Source organism: Malania oleifera, chromosome 7 (assembly GCF_029873635.1).
Source record: "Malania oleifera isolate guangnan ecotype guangnan chromosome 7, ASM2987363v1, whole genome shotgun sequence".
In the NCBI taxonomy this organism is placed as follows: Eukaryota; Viridiplantae; Streptophyta; class Magnoliopsida; order Santalales; family Ximeniaceae; genus Malania; species Malania oleifera.
In genome coordinates this window covers 51,185,207-51,204,619 of record NC_080423.1, presented here as the reverse complement: position 1 = coordinate 51,204,619, position 19,413 = coordinate 51,185,207, and the positions used below count along the sequence as shown (strand labels likewise).

The 19,413-nt window shown below is 37.0% G+C and overlaps 1 protein-coding gene across 2 annotated transcripts; it reads left to right on the top strand.

Moving 5' to 3' along the window:
* Positions 1–2,025: 2,025 nt before the first annotated feature.
* LOC131159779 (protein CHUP1, chloroplastic-like) lies at positions 2,026–14,824 on the top strand. 2 transcript variants are annotated; one of them, XR_009137866.1, is made up of 9 exons: positions 2,089–2,313; positions 2,577–3,477; positions 4,560–5,441; positions 5,885–6,016; positions 6,260–6,441; positions 6,554–6,665; positions 13,677–13,820; positions 14,265–14,461; positions 14,600–14,824. XR_009137866.1 is itself a non-coding variant. In XM_058114945.1 (8 exons), the coding sequence occupies exons 2-8, from the start codon at positions 2,677–2,679 to the stop codon at positions 14,340–14,342; spliced, it is 2,331 nt and encodes a 776-aa protein (XP_057970928.1). In that variant the 5' UTR covers positions 2,026–2,313; positions 2,577–2,676; the 3' UTR covers positions 14,343–14,824. The 2 variants fall into 2 exon arrangements, 1 of the variants encoding a protein (XP_057970928.1); XM_058114945.1 differs by having other exon boundaries at positions 2,026–2,313; positions 14,265–14,824.
* Positions 14,825–19,413: the final 4,589 nt, after the last annotated feature.

Below are 19,413 nucleotides of genomic sequence, written 5' to 3'. Positions count from 1 at the left end.
GTCGACCAGGAGGCAAATAAACTGAAAAGCTCGGTCGACCGAACATGCATTTTTAATGCATTTCGGTTCCAACTCCCTTATACCTTAACCTTATTCATACTACCACATATATATGTGTATGTGTGAGTGTCCTAGGGTTATTCTAAGCCTTTTTTAAAACACCGAAAAAATTCGGTGTCGGTCGACCGAAGTTTTCGTAAAGTTCGTTCTAGCCCCGATTTTGACCCTAAAGCTATTCCAAAAACTTTATATGATTTTGGTCTATTTAGAAAAGAGTTTTTGGTGAGATGTGCTGGTCCCTAGGGTCTATCTACGGTCGTTTTGAGCAGTCAAACACATCATGCAGATGCATGCAATATTACAAACCAGAGATATAAAATTAAATGCAATTACAAATAAAAACAAATGTCTTCGTATTTTTGCTCTTCCAACTTCATGGAATGCGCTTGATTGTATAGTCTTTAAGTCTTGCAAGCTTCCATCGTCGTTGCCTTATGTGTTTGTTAATTTAATGAATCTGTTTACATGCTAAATACACACATAAGAAACATGTGCTTTGTCAGCATCAAAATAGGGAATGGACTTAAAAAGTCAACAAATTTTTCAAATGAAGGGAGTAGATGAGAGAAATTTGCACTTTGATTTGAGAAAAAAGAGAGTATAAAATGCCCAACAATGTAAGAGTGTAAAACAATATTAGCAAAAGTTATTTTAAGTGCTTTGGGCAAGGTATTTGTAGAGAAATTCAAAAGGTGACCGTTGGGAATAAAGTAATGATATAATTTGAATTTTTAGACCATTTTCGATTCAAAATAAGCTCAACTTGAGAGTTCTAATCGACTGGCCCACGGTCCGATCAACTGGCCCAAGACAAATTTTCTTTTTCGCGTGGTTCGGTCGACTGACCCATTGATCCGGTCAGCTGGATCTTCATTACGTGAAGTCTAGTTGACTGGGCCTTTGCAAAAACTAAGTTTTGGCTAAGTGTTCTGTTCGGTCAATTGGGTTTAAGAGGCCGATCGACTAAGCCCTTTAAAAACTTGAGTTTTAGTCCTCTTTTGACCTAAAAAATATTTCAAACCTTTTTGTATGAGTTTAGCATTTTAAACAAAAAGTTTTCCATGAAAAAATTGATTCTCTAAGGTTATTTTATGGTCCATATTGAGCATTAAATTAGATCAAGCAAGACATGCATTTACAATTAAAACTAAATGTAATACAATTGAAACAATCAATGTCTTCACGCTTTTGCTCTTTCAATTTTCCATGCACTAAGTCAGGTGATATGAGCTTTAAACGTCTCATGACTTCCATTTTACCTTTACCTACGTGCTGAAATGTAGATTTGTTAAAGTACTAAACGCACAAATAAGATACTTTTGATTTGTTATTATCAAAATGAAATCGGACTCAAAAAGTCAACATCAGTCTCTGCGAGAAAAAAATAAAAGCTAAATTTTTAGTTTTTAGTTGTTGTGGTAACAAGTTCCACAATATTTCATCTAAATTTATTTTTGTTGGTTTGGCTATTGTATACAAAATAAAAAATAAAATGACATTTGAATATAGAATATAATTATATAAAAATGTCCATATTTTAAAAATAATGAATTTAATTCAAAAAATATTCTTGACATATACCATGCAATTATTCTTACTAAAAAGTGAGCTAAAAATGTAATAATTATATATTAAAAAATTATAATAAATTTATTTTTATTAAAAGCTTTCCTTATTTGTATTCTTCTACATTTTTACTGTTACAACTATAATTTTTTCCTTATTTAATCTTATAAAGTAGATACAAGTTTAACTAAAATTTAAAGTTTTTTAATTTTTAGAATTATTAACGGAACAAACTTTTTACTAAACTGGATCGTTTCTAAACTGGTCGCGCTTTTCTTTCTTTAATCCCTTCTCGCATTGGTTCTCCCGTACTAGGCGACACATAGGCCCCACCGCTACCGGGGCCCACGGAAAACAACCGTCGTATTTCCACCAACGCAACGCCGTTACCCGCAATTCAAATTCAAAATTTCAAAAACCCACTAAAGCTGCCACTTTTCTTGCGAAACTCACACATTTTAACCCATTTCCCTGACATCGAAGCTTGAAGAGCTTTCTCTGCGAACACAGTATAATTTTAGCTCAGAAAAATCATCATCAGCTCCTCTTCATACCCTTGATTGCCTCTTTTTCTTGTTTGGTACTTCAAACTTTCAGTTTCAGCTTCGTCAGCAGATGCAGGAATTTTCCGCCATTGCTATGGTGGTCGTTCTATCAAAAGCATTTGCTTCTCTTTTGAAGAACGACGTAAGTTTTGTTTCAATATCGTTTGGTAGTAAAAGAAAGCACATTCTTGCTCTGTTAAGGGTCTTCGGAGTTAGTTGAGCTCGAAAATCTGTGTTTCATAGCGTCGCTTCCCTCTAAACCCAACCTTTTTAGCTGTCACTAAACCCTTTTTCAGGGTTTTAGAGCTCGAATCGAGTTCTAGGGTTCGGGTTTTGAAGCTCTATTTTTCTATTTTTTATACGAGAGTTTATCATTAAGTTAAGGATTGTTTGCTTCTTGAACAGATATTGAATCAGCAACCGGATTTGTGAGACAGCATTTATGTGTAATTCCTGAGTATTCTTGTTTGTTGAGGGAGATCTGCAATTTGAAGTTTTGTTCAGAATGAGAGAAGAAAAACCATTAGAGACCCGAGCGAAAGCTTCGAAGTTTGCCGATCAAAATCAAATGGCAAAGGGAATTAATGCCAGCGGAAATAGCGATTCGTCAAAAACTGAGACGGCTCCTTCATGGAAGTCTCACATTGTGAAAGGGTTCTTGGCAGAGAAGAAAACCATGGCAGAGAAGAAAACCAAGTCACAGGCAACAGTCCCGACCAGGAAAGCTCCACTTGCAAACTCAGACGCCACTAACCAGAAGAACTCGATTACACACTTACGGGTTAAGCGGTCTCTGATCGGCGATCTAGCCTGTTCAGTCAATTCAACACAAGTTCAGCAGCACACACTATACACTCATCGAATTAAGTCCTCTGGGTCTCGTGATTTGTTTCTTGAGTTAGAAAATCTGAGAGGTTTGCTCCAAGAGTCAAAAGAAAGGGAGTTCAAGCTTCAAGCTGAGTTATCAGAATGCAGGAAGGATCCAAGGGTTTTGGAACTTGAAGGGGAACTTGAAGAGAAAAGAAATGAAGTCGCCAGTCTTATGCAGAGAGTGGGTTTGTTAGAAGCTGAGAAAACAAGCCTCAGCGAGCAATTAGCATTGGTAAATTCTGTTCCGGAAAGGCCACAAGATATATCAAAAGGAGAAGACAATGAAAATTCATTAGTGCCACCAAAGCAAAATCTTGAGATGGAAGTTGTGGAGTTGAGGCGCCTGAACAAGGAGCTTCAGCTTCAGAAGAGAGATCTTATTTGCAGGTTGTCTTCCATGGAATCTCAGTTGGCCACTCCTGCAAAAGTTGGTGAGGTAAAAAACTTAAAACTGTTTCATTTTACACTCTGGTACAGTATCATTAGATGACCTGTTCTTTTGTTGGATGAATTGGAAAAATGAAGGAAAAGAAAACACAAAATATCTAGGATCCGTTTGGTTAAGGATTTAAAAACGAGTTTCTGTATTCTTGTTTTTGAAGATGAAAATAAGAATTGTAAAATATGTTTATTTAACTATTTACGAAGTGCTCCCTAAGCTTATGTACTCAAGGCTCTTCCTAGTTATAGTGTCAGGGTTCGAATTTTGGGGCCTACGGCCTTCCATGCGAAATAATACCTTGATATTAAGTGAAGAAGGGTAGAGGAGCCAACCGATAATCTAGTGGATTAGTTGAGTATCCAAAGGGCCCTGACGCCATTGTTTTAGATAAAAAAGGTTGATACAAGTGACAATTAGTTAATAAAATAGTAATCATAATAATAATTATCATTATTAGTATTATTATCATTATTACTAATATTATTTATTACTGAAACCCCATCCTTGTGTCTTTATTGCGTCTAGAAAACTGTATCCAAAAATATGAAAATCACCTTAAAATTGTTCCCCAAAAGCCTATATTTTTAAGGGTATTTTTGGAGAGTTTCCAAAAATGGTTTTCTGAAACAATGATCCAAACGGAAATTTTGTGTATTCTTTGTATCCATATTCCCAAATAAAGAAAACTATATCTGAAACCTTAACTAAACATGCCTGGATTTTGTTGTTTTTGTTTTCGAATAATTTGTTTCAAAATGAGGCCAAGTAATTCTATTTGATTCAGTGAACTGGAGTTTCAGTTTAGTTTAGTTCTGTGTGTGTGTGTGTGTGTTTTTTTTTTTTTTTTGTTTAAGTTATTTAAGACCAAAAGTAACATACTTGATTCATTTCTGTTCTACAAAATTTTCTTATTGTCATAGTGGTATTTTTTTTATTCCTAAAGGATATTATGGAGCTCAATTGATTTATATTAGTATACTAGAGCAATTATCTTTCAGGGGATTTTTAGAGTTCAAGCTTTGATCATAGTGGTCTTATGCTGTTTTCTTACTCTACTCTGTCTTGTTTATTGTCAGAGTGACATGATTTCAAAGATTAAGGCTGAAGCGTCTTTGTTAAGACACACAAACGAAGACCTCTGCAAACAAGTTGAAGGCCTGCAAATGAGCAGGTTAAATGAGGTGGAGGAGCTCATCTACCTAAGGTGGGTAAATTTATGTTTACGGAATGAGTTGCGCAATTCATGTATAACATTGAATTCAGATAAGACATCCAGCCCCAGTTCAATTGAAAGGACTAGTGAATCTGGCAATTTTTTGTCTTGCCAAAACATTGAATCCTTGGACCATAGTTGTACAAAGAGCTTACATCTAATAAAGAAGTTGAAGACATGGCCTAAAATTGATGAGGATTTGCCAAACTCAGAATTCCCAGATAATGTTCTAGATAAAAATTTAGTAGAATCAGAGGAAGGGAGAAGTCCCACAAGAAGACATTCCATAAGTGGTTTGAAATGTTGTGCAGAAGATTTGGTACTGAGTAAGAGAAGACAGTCTGATGGTTTCATGTGTCCAAAAGATATAGAAAAAGAACTAGAACCATTAGTTTGTCAAAAATATGATTTTGGTGCAGTTGAGAAAAGGGCCTTGCGTATTCCTAATCCCCCTCCAAGACCTTCTTGTATTAATTTATGTGGGCCAAAAGAGGAAGGTTCAGCTAAAATTTCACTACCACCACTACCTCCTCCCCCTCCCCCACCACCTCCAAAGCTTGCAAAGAGGCATTCCATTGGAATGGTGCAACGGGCCCCACAAGTAGTGGAGTTTTACCATTCACTTATGAAAAGGGACTCAAGAAAGGATTCTTCAAATGGAGGAACATATGATGCTCCTGATGTTGCAAATGTTCGTAGCAGCATGATTGGTGAAATTGAGAATCGATCATCACATCTACTTGCTGTAAGTATTAGACTATGCTTATTAATTTTGCATTGTTTATGGGCCACTATTAAAGAACTTTGGTTTTTTATTGACATGAACCTCACTTCATTGTTGCATTTCTAGCATCATGCTTTGATTTATTAAAACATGTTAGGATTGCAGTTCCTATCACAGGATTGCAAGTTTCTTTTTCTCTGCCTCTGCCTCTACCTCCTTAGAAATTGAATTGAGTGTCTAGTAATACAAGTTTGACATCCAGTGCTGTATATCCCTTTATTTGCAATCATTATTCTTTACAAGTTCCATTTTTGTAAGTGTCTGCCAGACTCTGCCTCCTTGGCAATCAAATTGGGTGCATATTATATAAAAAAATTTATATTCAGTGCTTTTCTGTTTTTATTTTCTTTCTTTTGCTGAGCCATATGAGATCTTTGTATTTTTAATCATCCTTCTGTGCATAGATTAAAGCAGATGTTGAGACTCAAGGGGAATTTGTCAACTCATTGATAAGAGAGGTGAATGATGCAGCCTATCAAGACATTGAAGATGTTGTTGCATTTGTGAAGTGGCTTGATGATGAACTTTGCTTTCTTGTAAGTTGACCATTGGAATATGAAATTTTGATAGCATAGTAATGAGTGTATAGTGAGAAACATGACATCTCAGAAGAATTATTGCTAGCTTATAAAAGGAAACAACAACCATTGTTCTTTTTGAACTAACATTTTGCAGATTACTGACAATATTGGAGACCATTGTTAAACTATATATTAAACATTACAGTAGCGAACAACTGTGCTTTCCGTACAGTCATTATTCTTTTTTTCCTGTTGAAGGTAGATGAGAGGGCAGTCCTAAAGCACTTTGATTGGCCAGAGAAAAAAGCTGACACTTTACGAGAAGCAGCATTTAGTTACAGAGATCTTAAGAAGCTGGAGTCAGAAGTTTCTGCATATGAGGATGATCCTCGAGTGCCTTCTGACATTGCACTAAAGAAAATGGTCACTCTTTCTGAGAAGTGAGAATTTGAATTGAATCTCAGATTTTAGTTACTTTCCTTAAAAAATACCATGATTAGTAACTTTATTCTTGCTAGTTGCAAATGCATAGAGATTTCCTTTTTCTGACAGGATGGAACGAACTGTTTATAATCTTCTGCGGACAAGAGAGTTGTTGATGCGTAATTGCAAGGAGTTCCAAATACCCAGTGACTGGATGCATGAAAATGGGATTTTAAGCAGGGTAAAATTTTCACTGTTTTATCCAGATTCTTTTTCAAATACTATTATCTTTCAAACATGAGATATTTTAGGGAAACATAAACCATCCTACAATTCCAGAACCATGGAATCATTATTAAATTATTCTGATATAGGCATACAACTACATAACTTTTCAGCGGTACTCTTGAATCATTAAGCTGGATTTTCCATGAAAGCTTGGTCATTTAATTAGGTTGAACCGGGTTAAGGACAGGAAAAAGATAATGGTGAAGCAGATTTCACCAATAAATCACCACTCATCCTTACCATGAACTCTTTTTAGTGATGATTCATTCACTCAAGCCTCTATAAGCCAATATAATAAATTTATTAAATTGGTGGCATGTATTGGTCTTGGCCATACTAAAGCATGGTGAATGTATTATAGTTAGATAGGGTAGTTGGAAACATGCATACTTGATGTGCAATGTTGTTAGGACTGGAGGAGCCTATGGGTGAGTTTGATACACATGGGTGAACACCAACTTGACTCAAAAGTTTAAGTCTATTGAGTTTTGGGCCCAACCATGTATATAAGCACCCATTATCCACTCTAATTTTTCAATATGGGACAAGCTCACAAGTGGAATTCTCAACAATCTCCCCCTCACTTTTGAGTTCCAGTTGCTCCCCTTTGAACAAAAACCGTCTCCCTTCTGGGACAATTCTCCAACAGTTGCTCAAGTGAGCCTTACCACTGGCGCCTTACGTGCGTCAGATTGCATTCCATTTGTCTTCGAACCAATCCTACCTCTTACGTCTTGACCCTATTCGGATCCATCCGTAGTCTAGATAATCCTTATTGGCCTCAGCCACACACTTGGTCCTCCAATTGTTAGCATGTTAGGAGAATTAGCTTCCCATCTCGACTTTTACGATGTCGCTCATCCAAAGTTACGAACTGTCGGCTCTGATACCACTTGTTAGGACCGAAGGAGCCTATGGGTGAGCTTGATCCACATGGGTGAACACCAACTTGACCCAAAGGCTTAAGCTTTTGGGTCAAGTTGGTGTTCACCCATGTGTATCAAGCCCACCCATGGGCTCCTTCAGTCCTGACAAGTGGTATTAGAGCCTGGTTTGGAGCAGAAAGGCCAGATTGGAGATTTTCACCAAAAATAGAGCTCTGTCCAGTTGCTCAAAATTGAATTTTGAGGCCACCATCACGTTCACCTTGTCGAGACAAAACCAATAGTGCAAATCGGAGCTCGAAAGGAGTCCAGACAGCACCACACGCACCAACATGCGCCACGACGAAGTTGTCCGTGTCCTCACGCACTGTCAAGCGCTGATGTCCTCCCGGCCACGTGCCTGTATGCGCTCCACGCGTCTTCCTCACCCCCCGCCTTGACCCGATCCTATAACCCGCTCCAGACAACCCAACTTGGATCTGTATCCGGTTTGATCTGGCTCGACCAGCCGTCTATGTCAGCGACGTCTTGTCAGCGCCACGTCAGCCGCCCTGTCGCTCGCCACATCAGCAATGGGACCCATAGAATTTGCCAGCAGGTGGGCCCACAGTGCCATGTTAGAAGTGGACCACACCTTGCCACGTCAGCAAATGGCATCTGTAACGGTGTCAAGTAATGACAGGAATATTCCGTTGACCAGATTTGACCATGTTTGACTTGATCTTTGATCGGGATTTTCGGAGTCATTTTGGGTCCGTTTTTCGAACAACTTGAACTATTTCTAAGGTTTTCGACCGTTCCAGATCCAATCATGTTATCCATTTGAGCTAATTTCATCTCTAGATCAGTGAATCGAAATGTTGAATGAAAAGAGCTCAAAGATCAAGATGTTCAACGGCAACAATTTCGGTTTCTGAAAGATGCAGATTGAAGATTACTTGTTTGGGAAGGAGTTGCACCTACTATTGAAGGGTAAGCCAGCATCTATGAACAAGGACAAGTGGGAGTTGCTTGACCGTAAAGCTCTCAGAGTTATCAGAATGATGTTGTCAAATTCTGTGACATTTAATATGAAGCATATATTATCCATCAAGTCTTTGATGGATGCGCTTTCTAATATGTACAAGCAGCCATTAGCTGCTAATAAGGTACATCTTATGAAAATGTTATTTACTATGACCATGTCTGTAAGTGAAAGTTTTAGCAGACATTTGAATAATTTCAACGAGTTGTCAGATTAACTTGTTTCAGTCGTGATTACATTTGATAGTGAGATTCGTGCCCTATTGATTCTCAGTCAGTTGCCCGAAAGTTGGAATGATGTTACTGCAATCAGTAGCTCTGCAGGGAAATCAAAGCTTGTATACGATGAGGTCGTCAACATGATTTTGACGAAAGAAATCAGAATACAGTCAAACCATGGTTCCACTTTGAGTCTAGTCTTGAATATGGAAAGACGAGGTAGAGGAAACAGGCATGGACGATCAAACAACCGTGACAGATCTAGGCCCAGGCGGTCTAAATCCAGAAATCCTAGAGGTTCTCAGGACACAAGTTCCTAGGGCACAAAAATTATTGAGTGCTGAAACTGTTGAAAAATTGGTCATTACAAGAACTAGAACAAAAGTCTGAAGAAAAAATATGAGACAGAAGCAAATGTTGCTTCAAAAAATGATGATATGTTGATATGCTCTTTGGAGAGTAAAAAGGGGTCTTGGGTGTTAGACTCTGGAGCTTCATTCCATGCCACCTGCAGTAGAGATTGCTTAGAGGAGTATACACCAGGTGGTTTTGGTAAAGTATATCTTGGCAATGATCAACCTTGCGACATTGCCGGCAAGGGGAATGTGGAGATCAAGATAAATGGGTCAGTATGGAAGCTGAGAGATGTCAGATATATTTCAGATCTAAGAAAGAATTTGATCTCAGTTGGTCAACTGGCAAATGAAAGGTATAACACAACTTTCATTGGTGATGAATGGAAGATTTTGAAGGGTGCACTGACGATTGCATGAGGTAAAAAAAGTGGTACTCTTTGTGTAACTCCTAATGCATGTATGTCTATTACAGTTGCTACAGGAAATGATGATAGCAACATATGGCATCAATGACTCGGACACCTGAGTGAGAAGGGACTCAGGGTGATGCCTGATTGCATACGCATCCTTCTGGCTTTTTCTGTCAACGTTCTGTTCATCTGCTTAGCTACGCCGTTGTGTTGAGGCATACCTGACACAGTTCTTTCCATTCTGATACCATGCTCATAGCAGAATTTCTTGAACTCAGTGTCATCATACTCACCACCGTTATCTATTTTTAGCTTCTTGATTTTCAAACCAATTTCATTTTCTACCATTGCTTTCCAAATTTTAAAAGCATAAAAAACATCAGATTTATATTTCAGGAAGTAAACCCATATCTTCCGTGAATGATCGTCAATAAATGTTACAAAATAATGCTTCCCACCTGTGGATGAAATGGTCATTGGTCCCACCTAAGTGAGAAGGGACTCAGGGTGATGCACTCAAAGGGTAAGTTGAGTGATTTACAGTCGGTGAAGATTGACACATGTGAGGATTGCATATTTGGGAAACAGAAGAGGGTCAGTTTCCAGATGAACATCAGTACCCCGAAGAAGGAGACACTTGAGCTAGTCCATTTTGATGTATGGGGACCAACGACCATTTCATCCACAGGTGGGAAGCATTATTTTGTAACATTTATTGACAATCATTCATGGAAGATATGGGTTTACTTCTTGAAATATAAATCTGATGTTTTTTATGCTTTTAAAATTTGGAAAGCAGTGGTAGAAAATGAAATTGGTTTGAAAATCAAGAAGCTGAAAATAGATAACAGTGGTGAGTATGATGACACTGAGTTCAAGAAATTCTGCTATGAGCATGGTATCAGAATAGAAAGAACTGTGTTAGGTATGCTTCAACACAATGGCGTAGCTGAGCAGATTAATAGAACGTTAACAGAAAAAGCCAGAAGGATGCGTATGCAGTCAGGCTTGCCAAAGATGTTTTGGGCAGAAGCAGTCAACACAGCGACTTATTTGATTAACAGGAATCCATCAGTACCATTGAACTATAATCTACCAAAAGAAGTATGGAGCGGTAAAGAGGTAAGACTTTCACATTTGAGAGTTTTTGATTGTGTTACATATGTACATATCAATGATCATGTTAGGAATAAGCTTGATCCGAAATCCCAGAAATGCACCTTCGTCGGTTATGGTGGAGATGAATATGGGTATCTCATTTGGGATGATGAAAACAAAAAGTTGATCAGAAGCAGAAATGTGATTTTTGATGAAAAGGTAATGTACAAAGATAGACACACGACAAAACCTATAAAGTTTGAAACAACCTTTGTAGATGTGGATGATGTCTTAGAAGGTGTAAGGACATGTCAGCAGTAGAACACCGAGAATCCTCAGGTAGAGGAAGCTGTGGAGCAGATTCTTGCACCACCACCTCCTACTCCAACACTAGAGCTTAGGAGATCTTCTCGACAACATATACCAAATAGGAGGTATGTGAATCATTTACTTCTTACAGATGAAGGAGAACTTGAATGCTATATTGAAGCATGTCAAGTGGAAGATTTGAGCAAGTGGGAGCTTGCAATTAAAGGCGAGATGAAGTCTCTTAACTCCAACAAAACATGGGAACTAGCTTAGTTACCCAAAGGAAAGAAGACTCTTCACAACAAATGGGTGTACAGGATCAAAGAAGAGCATGATGGATCCAAGAGGTATAAAGCCCGGTTAGCAGTCAAAGGTTTCGATCAGAAGGAAGGAATTGACTATACTAATATTTTTGCACCAATTGTGAAACTGACAACCATCAAATCTGTCTTGAGTATTGTTGCCTCAAAAGGTTTACATATTGAGCAGTTAGACAGATGACATTTCTTCACGATGATCTTGATGAGGAAATTTATATGCAACAACTAGAAGGTTTCTCAGTTAAAGGTAAAGAGAATCTTGTATGCAAATTGAAGAAGAGTTTGTATGGTCTCAAACAAGCTCTTAGGCAGTGGTACAAGAAATTTGATAGCTGTATGCAGAGGAACAATTTTCAGAAGTGCAATGTCGACCATTGTTGCTACTTCAAGAGGTATCGTACTAGCTATATTATCCAATTGTTATATGTTGATGATATGCTAGTCGTAGGATCAGATATAGAAGAGATCAGAAAATTGAAGCAGTAATTGTCAGAGGAATTAGGTATGAAAGACTTGGATCCTGCAAAATAGATTCTTGGGATGCGGATAAGCAACAAGGAACGTTGCAGTTATTTCAGTCAAAATACATCAGCCGTGTTTTACAGAGGTTTAACATGAGCAGCGCCAAAACTGTAAATACACCATTGGAAGGTCACTTTCGTCTCTCTAAGGATCAGTCTCCCTAGAAAGATGAAGAAAAAGATTTTATGACTAAGGTACCATACGCCTCAGCCGTTGGAAGTCTAATGTATGCTATGGTTGGTACCAGACCTGATATTGGCCAAGCAGTGGGAGCTGTCAACAGGTATATGTCAAATCCAAGGAAGACACACTGGGAAGCAGTGAAGTAGATTTTGAGATATCTATGTGGCACTATTGATAAGTGCCTATGTTTCAGCAAAAGCGATTTGAAAATCCAAGGGTTTGTAAATGCTAATTTTTCCGGTGAAATTGATCATCACAGAAGCACCACTGGGCATATATTCACTATTGGCACAATAACTGTTAGTTGGATGTCACAGATACAGAAGATTGTTGTTCTATCCACTACAGAAGCCGAGTATGCAACAGTGACAGAAGCCAGTAAAGAGATGATTTGGCTTCAAAGTTTGTTAATAGAGTTTGGATTAAAGCAAGAGAGGAATGTTTTGTACAGTGACAGTCAGAGTGCGATATATCTGGCAAAGAACTCCGCATTTCATTCTAAAACTAAACATATTGGATTGCGTTATCATTTCATCAGATCTCTGATAGAGGACGGCGTGTTGACACTTGAAAAAATCTAAGGTAGCAGAAATCCGGCAAATATGTTAACAAAGGTGGTGACTACAGAGAAGCTGAAGTTGTGTTCAATTTCAGTTGACCTTCATGCCTAAAGACATATTCTGAGCACATCATTTATTCATATACTGATTTTGGTTGAGGAGGCGTCTCCGTCTCCAAGTGGGAGATTGTTGTGTAGCTGGAGCCAGCGGACGCAAGCTGGAGATGTGGTAGCTGGAGCCAGGAGATGCAAGCTGGAGATGCGTTCGCAGCTGTAATTCGCAGCCATTAATTGTAGATGAATGTAATTCCTCAATTTTTTATTTATTGTGATTTACTCCAGTTATCTAAAAATAGAGGAGCTGTTGAGAGGTAGACACAGAATAGAGAGGAAGAAGAGAGTGTAGAGGAGTGAGGAAGAGAGAAGAGAGCTGCATCTGAGAGATTGTAATTTTGGTTGTATAGTGAATTGTGGTGTGCTCCATGGATGTAGGTCGATCTTGACAGAACCACGTAAATTTCTGGTGTCTCCCAATTTCTGGTGCTTGTTTATTGCTCACAGGGTCCTAACAAATTGGTTAACTGTGTCAGTCGTCTCATGAAGTATTTATAATTCACGTCAAGTAACCCCTGAATATTTATTGCTCAGCTTTACAGTGAACTGTTTTGTGAATATGATACATTCATTTACTTGTTCTTTTGATGTTTAGGATTAGGTTCTTGTCAATGCTGCATCGGCACTACAAATCTAATGTACATACTGTACTACAAGTCTACAACTATGTATTTAAATTGCAGATATTTTTCTGCTGCAAATTATATGATGTAGAACCACCCAATCATGCCTTCTCTTTTGATTGAATTGGCAGTCTGATATGTGGGTTCTTTTGTTGCTGCTTCCTTTCTGTTGCGCACATGGCATGGTTTAGTTTTGGGTCCATAGAAACTCTTCTTTGATTTGTGCATCTCCATTTGTTCAACAATTAGCTTCTGATTTTTCTTAGTGAGGATTTTCTGAGAATGTCTTTGTAGCTTGGTTTTGTTTTGCAAATTACCACTGATTCCCCGTAACATGTTTTCAGATAAAGTTTTGTTCAATGAAATTGGCAAAAAAGTACATGAAGCGGGTAGCTATGGAACTTCAATCCAAGGGAGCAATGGAAAAAGATGCCACTCTGGACTATATGCTACTTCAAGGAGTTCGATTTGCTTTCAGAATTCATCAGGTTTTTAAATTATAGCAAGCAAAATTATTCTATTAGTGGAGTTCCATTTGCTTCATTTGGTTCTCAAGAACAGTGGTCAATGGACAAGAAAGGTTTGGGATCAGACAATTTCATATAATTATTGTTTTTATTTTATATACCTTTCGCCTTCTAGGCAATCATACCAAGCATTTGAAAAAGAAAAAAGAAGAACAAGATCATAGGAACTTGTGCCCCCCAACTACCTAATTGTGGTTTAAGCTCGTTATGAGTAAACTCCATAATGATTAGCTGTATAAATTGACGGTAACCGGAACTTGAGCCGTTAGAGTTCAATTATTAGCCATATAAAGTCCTGGAGTGGTAGCTTGTGCTGGGGAGAGTCAGTGGGAATTAATATATAGAAGAATCATATTGATATTTTTTACGCATCAGTTAGATTGATGTCTGTCTTGCATTTTGCAGTTTGCTGGCGGATTCGATGCAGAGACGATGCATGCATTTGAAGAGCTTCGTAATCTCACGAATGTTCTTAAAAAATAGAAAACATCTGGAAAGGAGGATGTAAGCTTACAATCTCAGTAGGCAGCAAATTTAAAGTAGAGGTGAAGTGTGCAATGTGATCATGAACCTGTGGATTTGGAATGAGCTTCTTAATGCTTGTAAGTTTGGTGGGAAGGTATTTTTTGTGGAATTTTATTGGGTTTTCAGACTGCTCTGATCATATAACACCCTTTTCATTCAAAGATATGGAAAGGCAGCCGGAGATTTATTTATTTTTTCTTTTTTTCTTTTTTCAGATGGGATGCGGATGGTCTATTTGAAACTTCAGTCTTTAACGTATAGTTAAGACTGACGTATTCATATGTAAATGTTTTATTTTTATTTAATTTGCATTGCAAGTGATCATAAAATGTTTGGTTCGGTGCGGAAATTCTAGACGATGAGTGAGTTTGGATCAAGTATTTAATTTAGAAAAAAAAAAAAAACGAAAAAAAAAGAGTGAGAAGGAAATTTATTTTCCATTTCTCTTTGCATTTGATACTATTAAAAATGAAAATTTATTTTAATATAATTAAATTTTTTTAAAAAATGAATGTTAATGATGTGTAAAATTTAATTTTTATTTATTGATGTAATATTTATTTGTAACTTTTTTTCTCATTTTATTTAATAAATAACTACAAAAAAAATAGATTCTTTTAAAAAAAATTCTTAACTTTTTTAAAATTAGAAATGGGGCCTAAAATTCATAATGATGCATTGAAAAGGTGCATACTAATGTGAGGTAGTGTTGCGGGATAAAAAGTTGAAGAACTTTTGGTAGACCTTTCGATCTTGATTCTTTGAAAAGGACAAAAAAAAAAAAAAAGTAAGATTTGGAGGACCTGAGGTGTATTTTGGGGATCATTTTTATGCTCAAGTGAGGAATTGACTTTGAGAGGTATGAAACAACAATAAAGTATGGTTTATAATAAGATATCTTAGCCTCTTTTCTGAGTCCCTATTTATAGTGAAGAAATTTGACACCTGGGTAATATACCATTTATTGGCGAATTATGTGTTGGGATTTGTCCCACATCGGTTGTGGTGGCTTGGTGGTCAGTTATTAAGTGTGAGGGAAAACCTTATCCCATGAGCTAGTTTTTGGGGTTGAGAAGGCCCAAGTCCACCCAACATTATGGTGTGGGTGTGAATTGCTCTGGTTATTACCTTGTTGGCATGGATGACTTTGGTTATTATTATTATTTATTTATTTATTTTTACTAAAAAAAGGCGACACCTTCATTTATTTATTAATATACTCTCACTTTTGGTAGAGGAATACCATGGTTACAAGATAAAACAAAAGGGAGAGTACAGAAAAATCTTTAAAAAAAAAAAAAAAACCAACACCAGTAACCAACCAAATTAGGATAACAAAACTAAATATAACTAACAAAGAAGATAAAAACATAAACACAACCAAAATCAAAATAAAATATATCAAACAAAACTCTAGAGTTGAACTAACGACAAATGGAAATGAGACCCCACCTATTCAGCCGAAGAATACCTTTCAGATAATGTAGTAGAAGGTGTTGTTTTTTGTAGATTACATTATTTCCCATTTCTCCTTTTTTAGCAAGAAAATTAGTCACGCTATTGCCTTTCCTATATTGATGCATCACCATGACGTTCACTCCTTCTAGCCACACCATGAGTTCCTCCCAAAATTCCCAAAGATACCACAAAGTACATCTACCTTTCCGAAGCCAATTAACTACAATTCGCGAGTCACTTTCAATAATCACATTAAAATAATGCAAACGTTTAAACAAACGAATTTCTTCCCTGACTGCCTTTAATTCCGCACTATTAATCGTACCATTGCCAAAATAACTTGAAAAAGTTGTTTTTACCATGCCATGACAATCCCAAATAATTCCTCTACCTCCTAAAGTACTCGAACTGCCCCTACAACTTCCATCACAATTAAATTTTATCCACCTTACTAGAGGTTTAACCCACGAAATAATTTTTCTAAGCCTGTCGCAAACTTTCTGATGCTTAATTTGAAACTCATTCAAAATCTTAATGCCCGACTTCTTCAATTTTTGAAAAGAATTGGTGCTCTCAGCAATAAAACTAACCTAAAATCAAACATTTCTCCACATCTGATCTACACTATGATAATCTCTTTCCATTCTCGCTTTACATCTTCGATTCCGGAGGCACCACGTAATCAAACATGGAATCAGCCCGATTAAAATACCTTATAATGACTCTGGTCATTATAAGGCGGGCATCAATTGCTCTGACGGGACGATTGACTTAGGTAGTAATTGCCCTCATCAATGCTGGGCCTTAGTCTCCTTTTGACTTATGCGGTGATATACTTTTGGGGTATATCAGTTGCCCCCTTTTAGTTTTGAATTTTGAAGTTCGTTTACAAAGTTCGAAAGTTGTTCCTGTTGGGCTTTGTCGGTAAGAATGCCCACAAAAAAAAAGGCTCCACAAAGCCCAACAAGAACAACTTTCGAACTTTGGAAATGAACTTCAAAATTCGAAGCTAAAGGGGGGGGGGGGGAATTGATATATCCCAAAAGTATATCAACTCATAAGTCAAGAGGAGACTAAGGCCCAACATTGATGAGGACAGTTACTACCTAAGTCAATCGCCCCGTTGGAACAAATGACACCCGCCTTATAATGACCAGAGCCATCCACGCTAACAAGGTAATAACCAGAGTGATTCACGCCCGCATCATATTTCGCCAATAAATGGCATATCACCCTCAGGCCAAACTCCTTCACTATAAATAGGAACTTAGAGAAGAGGTTAAGGTATCTCATTATTAACCATACTTTACTATTGTTTCATACCTCTCAAAGTCAATCCCTGACTTAAGCATCATAATGATCCCTTGGAGTACACCTGGGTCCTCCAAGCTTTGCTTCTTTTTCTGTCCTTTTCAAGGGATTGAGATCGGAAGGTCGAATGGAGGTTCTTCAACCTTTTATCTTACAATAGGCTGAAAGATATGAATTTAGATACTGTAATTTCATTCATGTGCGATAATAAAAACAAGAAATTCTTAATGATGAATATAACAATGGATAGCCCTAAAAGAAGAAGAACAAGAATAATATTTAAACAATGGGTAGGATATGCTTTAAAAACTACACCTAAAGTACTCCTTTACCCAAGAGAGTTTGATGTGCATGGGAAGGCAAATAGAGCAAAAGCTCGAAATATCCGAAATCATGTCTTCCTCCATCCCAACGAAAATTATTTCAAAGAAATGGTTATTACACGTAGGATTGAGAAATCACCAATCACAAGATGGTACCTTTGTCTTTTTTGACTCCACCAAGTGAAAGGTATAAGTTTTTATGGGCCCAATTATATGAGTGCCATAATATTTTAATGGACCAAACTCTTGTACGAGTTAAAATAAAAATTTGACATCATGTGATTGGTGGTATTTCTCTATTCTACCAACTAAGCAGAGAACAAGGGAGACAAATTTTTTTTCCAAAATAATATATATATATATTTTAAATAAATTATCTCCTTTATACAATTATCAACATATTCCCTACAATTAAATTTATGCACCCTATGAAATCAAGTTTGCCGTTCAATTTGTACAAATATTGATCTCGTAGAAACTTGGGGTTTAGTTGTGATGAAGTTTGATATAATGACAGTAAATTTCTTATTACTCTCGTGAAGAATATTTCACACACATTACAAATGTTTGTATGGAAATATATAAAAGTATACAAATCTATTCTAGAAATGAAAGTTAAAAATAAGTTTAACTATTATAAAACTTAAACTTGTGATTTGCCTAACTGTTACAAAGTTTTTACTCTTGATTTTCCTAAGTATTACAAAACTTTAACTCTTGATTTGTCTAACTATTACTGAAAGTTTCTAACTCTTACAACCTGATTTTCATCCTAATAATCAGGTTGTGATCTTGTGTTTGATTTGAGAAGTTCTCCTTTATAAGTTGTGGAAAATAGGTCAATTTTCATTTTAGATTTTCAAAGGATTACGATAAAATTGTCTAATTTTTCAATTTTAGTATATTATGTAAAACTTTAATTTATTGTGTTGACCTCATAGGTCACGCCCGATTTTGATAATGACAAATATTCATGTATTTAATGAATATCTAGTTCATGTGCAGGTCTATATTAGCAGATACATTGATGACACGTGAAAGTTTAAGGCTTGATGACAGGTTCATGTTTTTCAGTTGTAATACATATTCAGTGGTGAATTTGGTCTGTAATAATAATTAGGATATTTGGTTTGTAATAAGCAAACCCAACACATGCATGATTTATTATGTAAGTTCAAACCAAATACGAACTAAAAGTGACCATAGAAAGACCTTAGGGTTTACCCTTCGGTCGACCGACACCAGACTTTTTTGGTGTCTTTAATTGGACAAAAATGACCCTAGGACGCACACCATTGCACCTATGAATGTTAGGCACTTGAATAGGGTTTGTGTGATTCATAACTGGACCAAAATGCACACATTGTGCACTTTTGGGCGACCGACCTTGGCAGTTCATTTTGCCCTGGTTGACCGAACCAGGCTTAGGTCAATAGTTGACCAAGGTCCCGGTCGACCGAACTATTGCAGTTCAAAAGTTCTAGTCGACCAAAACCCCCTAGGGTCAAATGTTTGACCATCTGGTCGACCGAGACAAAAATGAATTCCAACTATCTAGTCGACCAGAGGGTCCTCGGGAAAAATCTCAATGGTTTGGTCGATCGAACCAACCATTTCAAAATGGCCTGGTCGACCAAACCTCAGAGAAATGGGAAATCGCCCACTTTCTGTCGACCGACCACTTAGTTGAAAAATGCCCTGGTCGACCGGACCTCTCGGGTTGCCCTAATTTTTACTGCGGTTAAATATTTTTTAAACAGGGTTAAAATATTCAAAATGTCATTAAACTTTTCTAATAATTCCTAATAGGTCCCCAACAGTCAAAAATCATAGGGTGTCTATATATACCCCTTCATTTGGGAAAATTAGAGGTTGATTAGCAAACAAGATTAGAAGATTTGATTAGGGAAAATTCTTTAAAAATCCAAAACCCTATT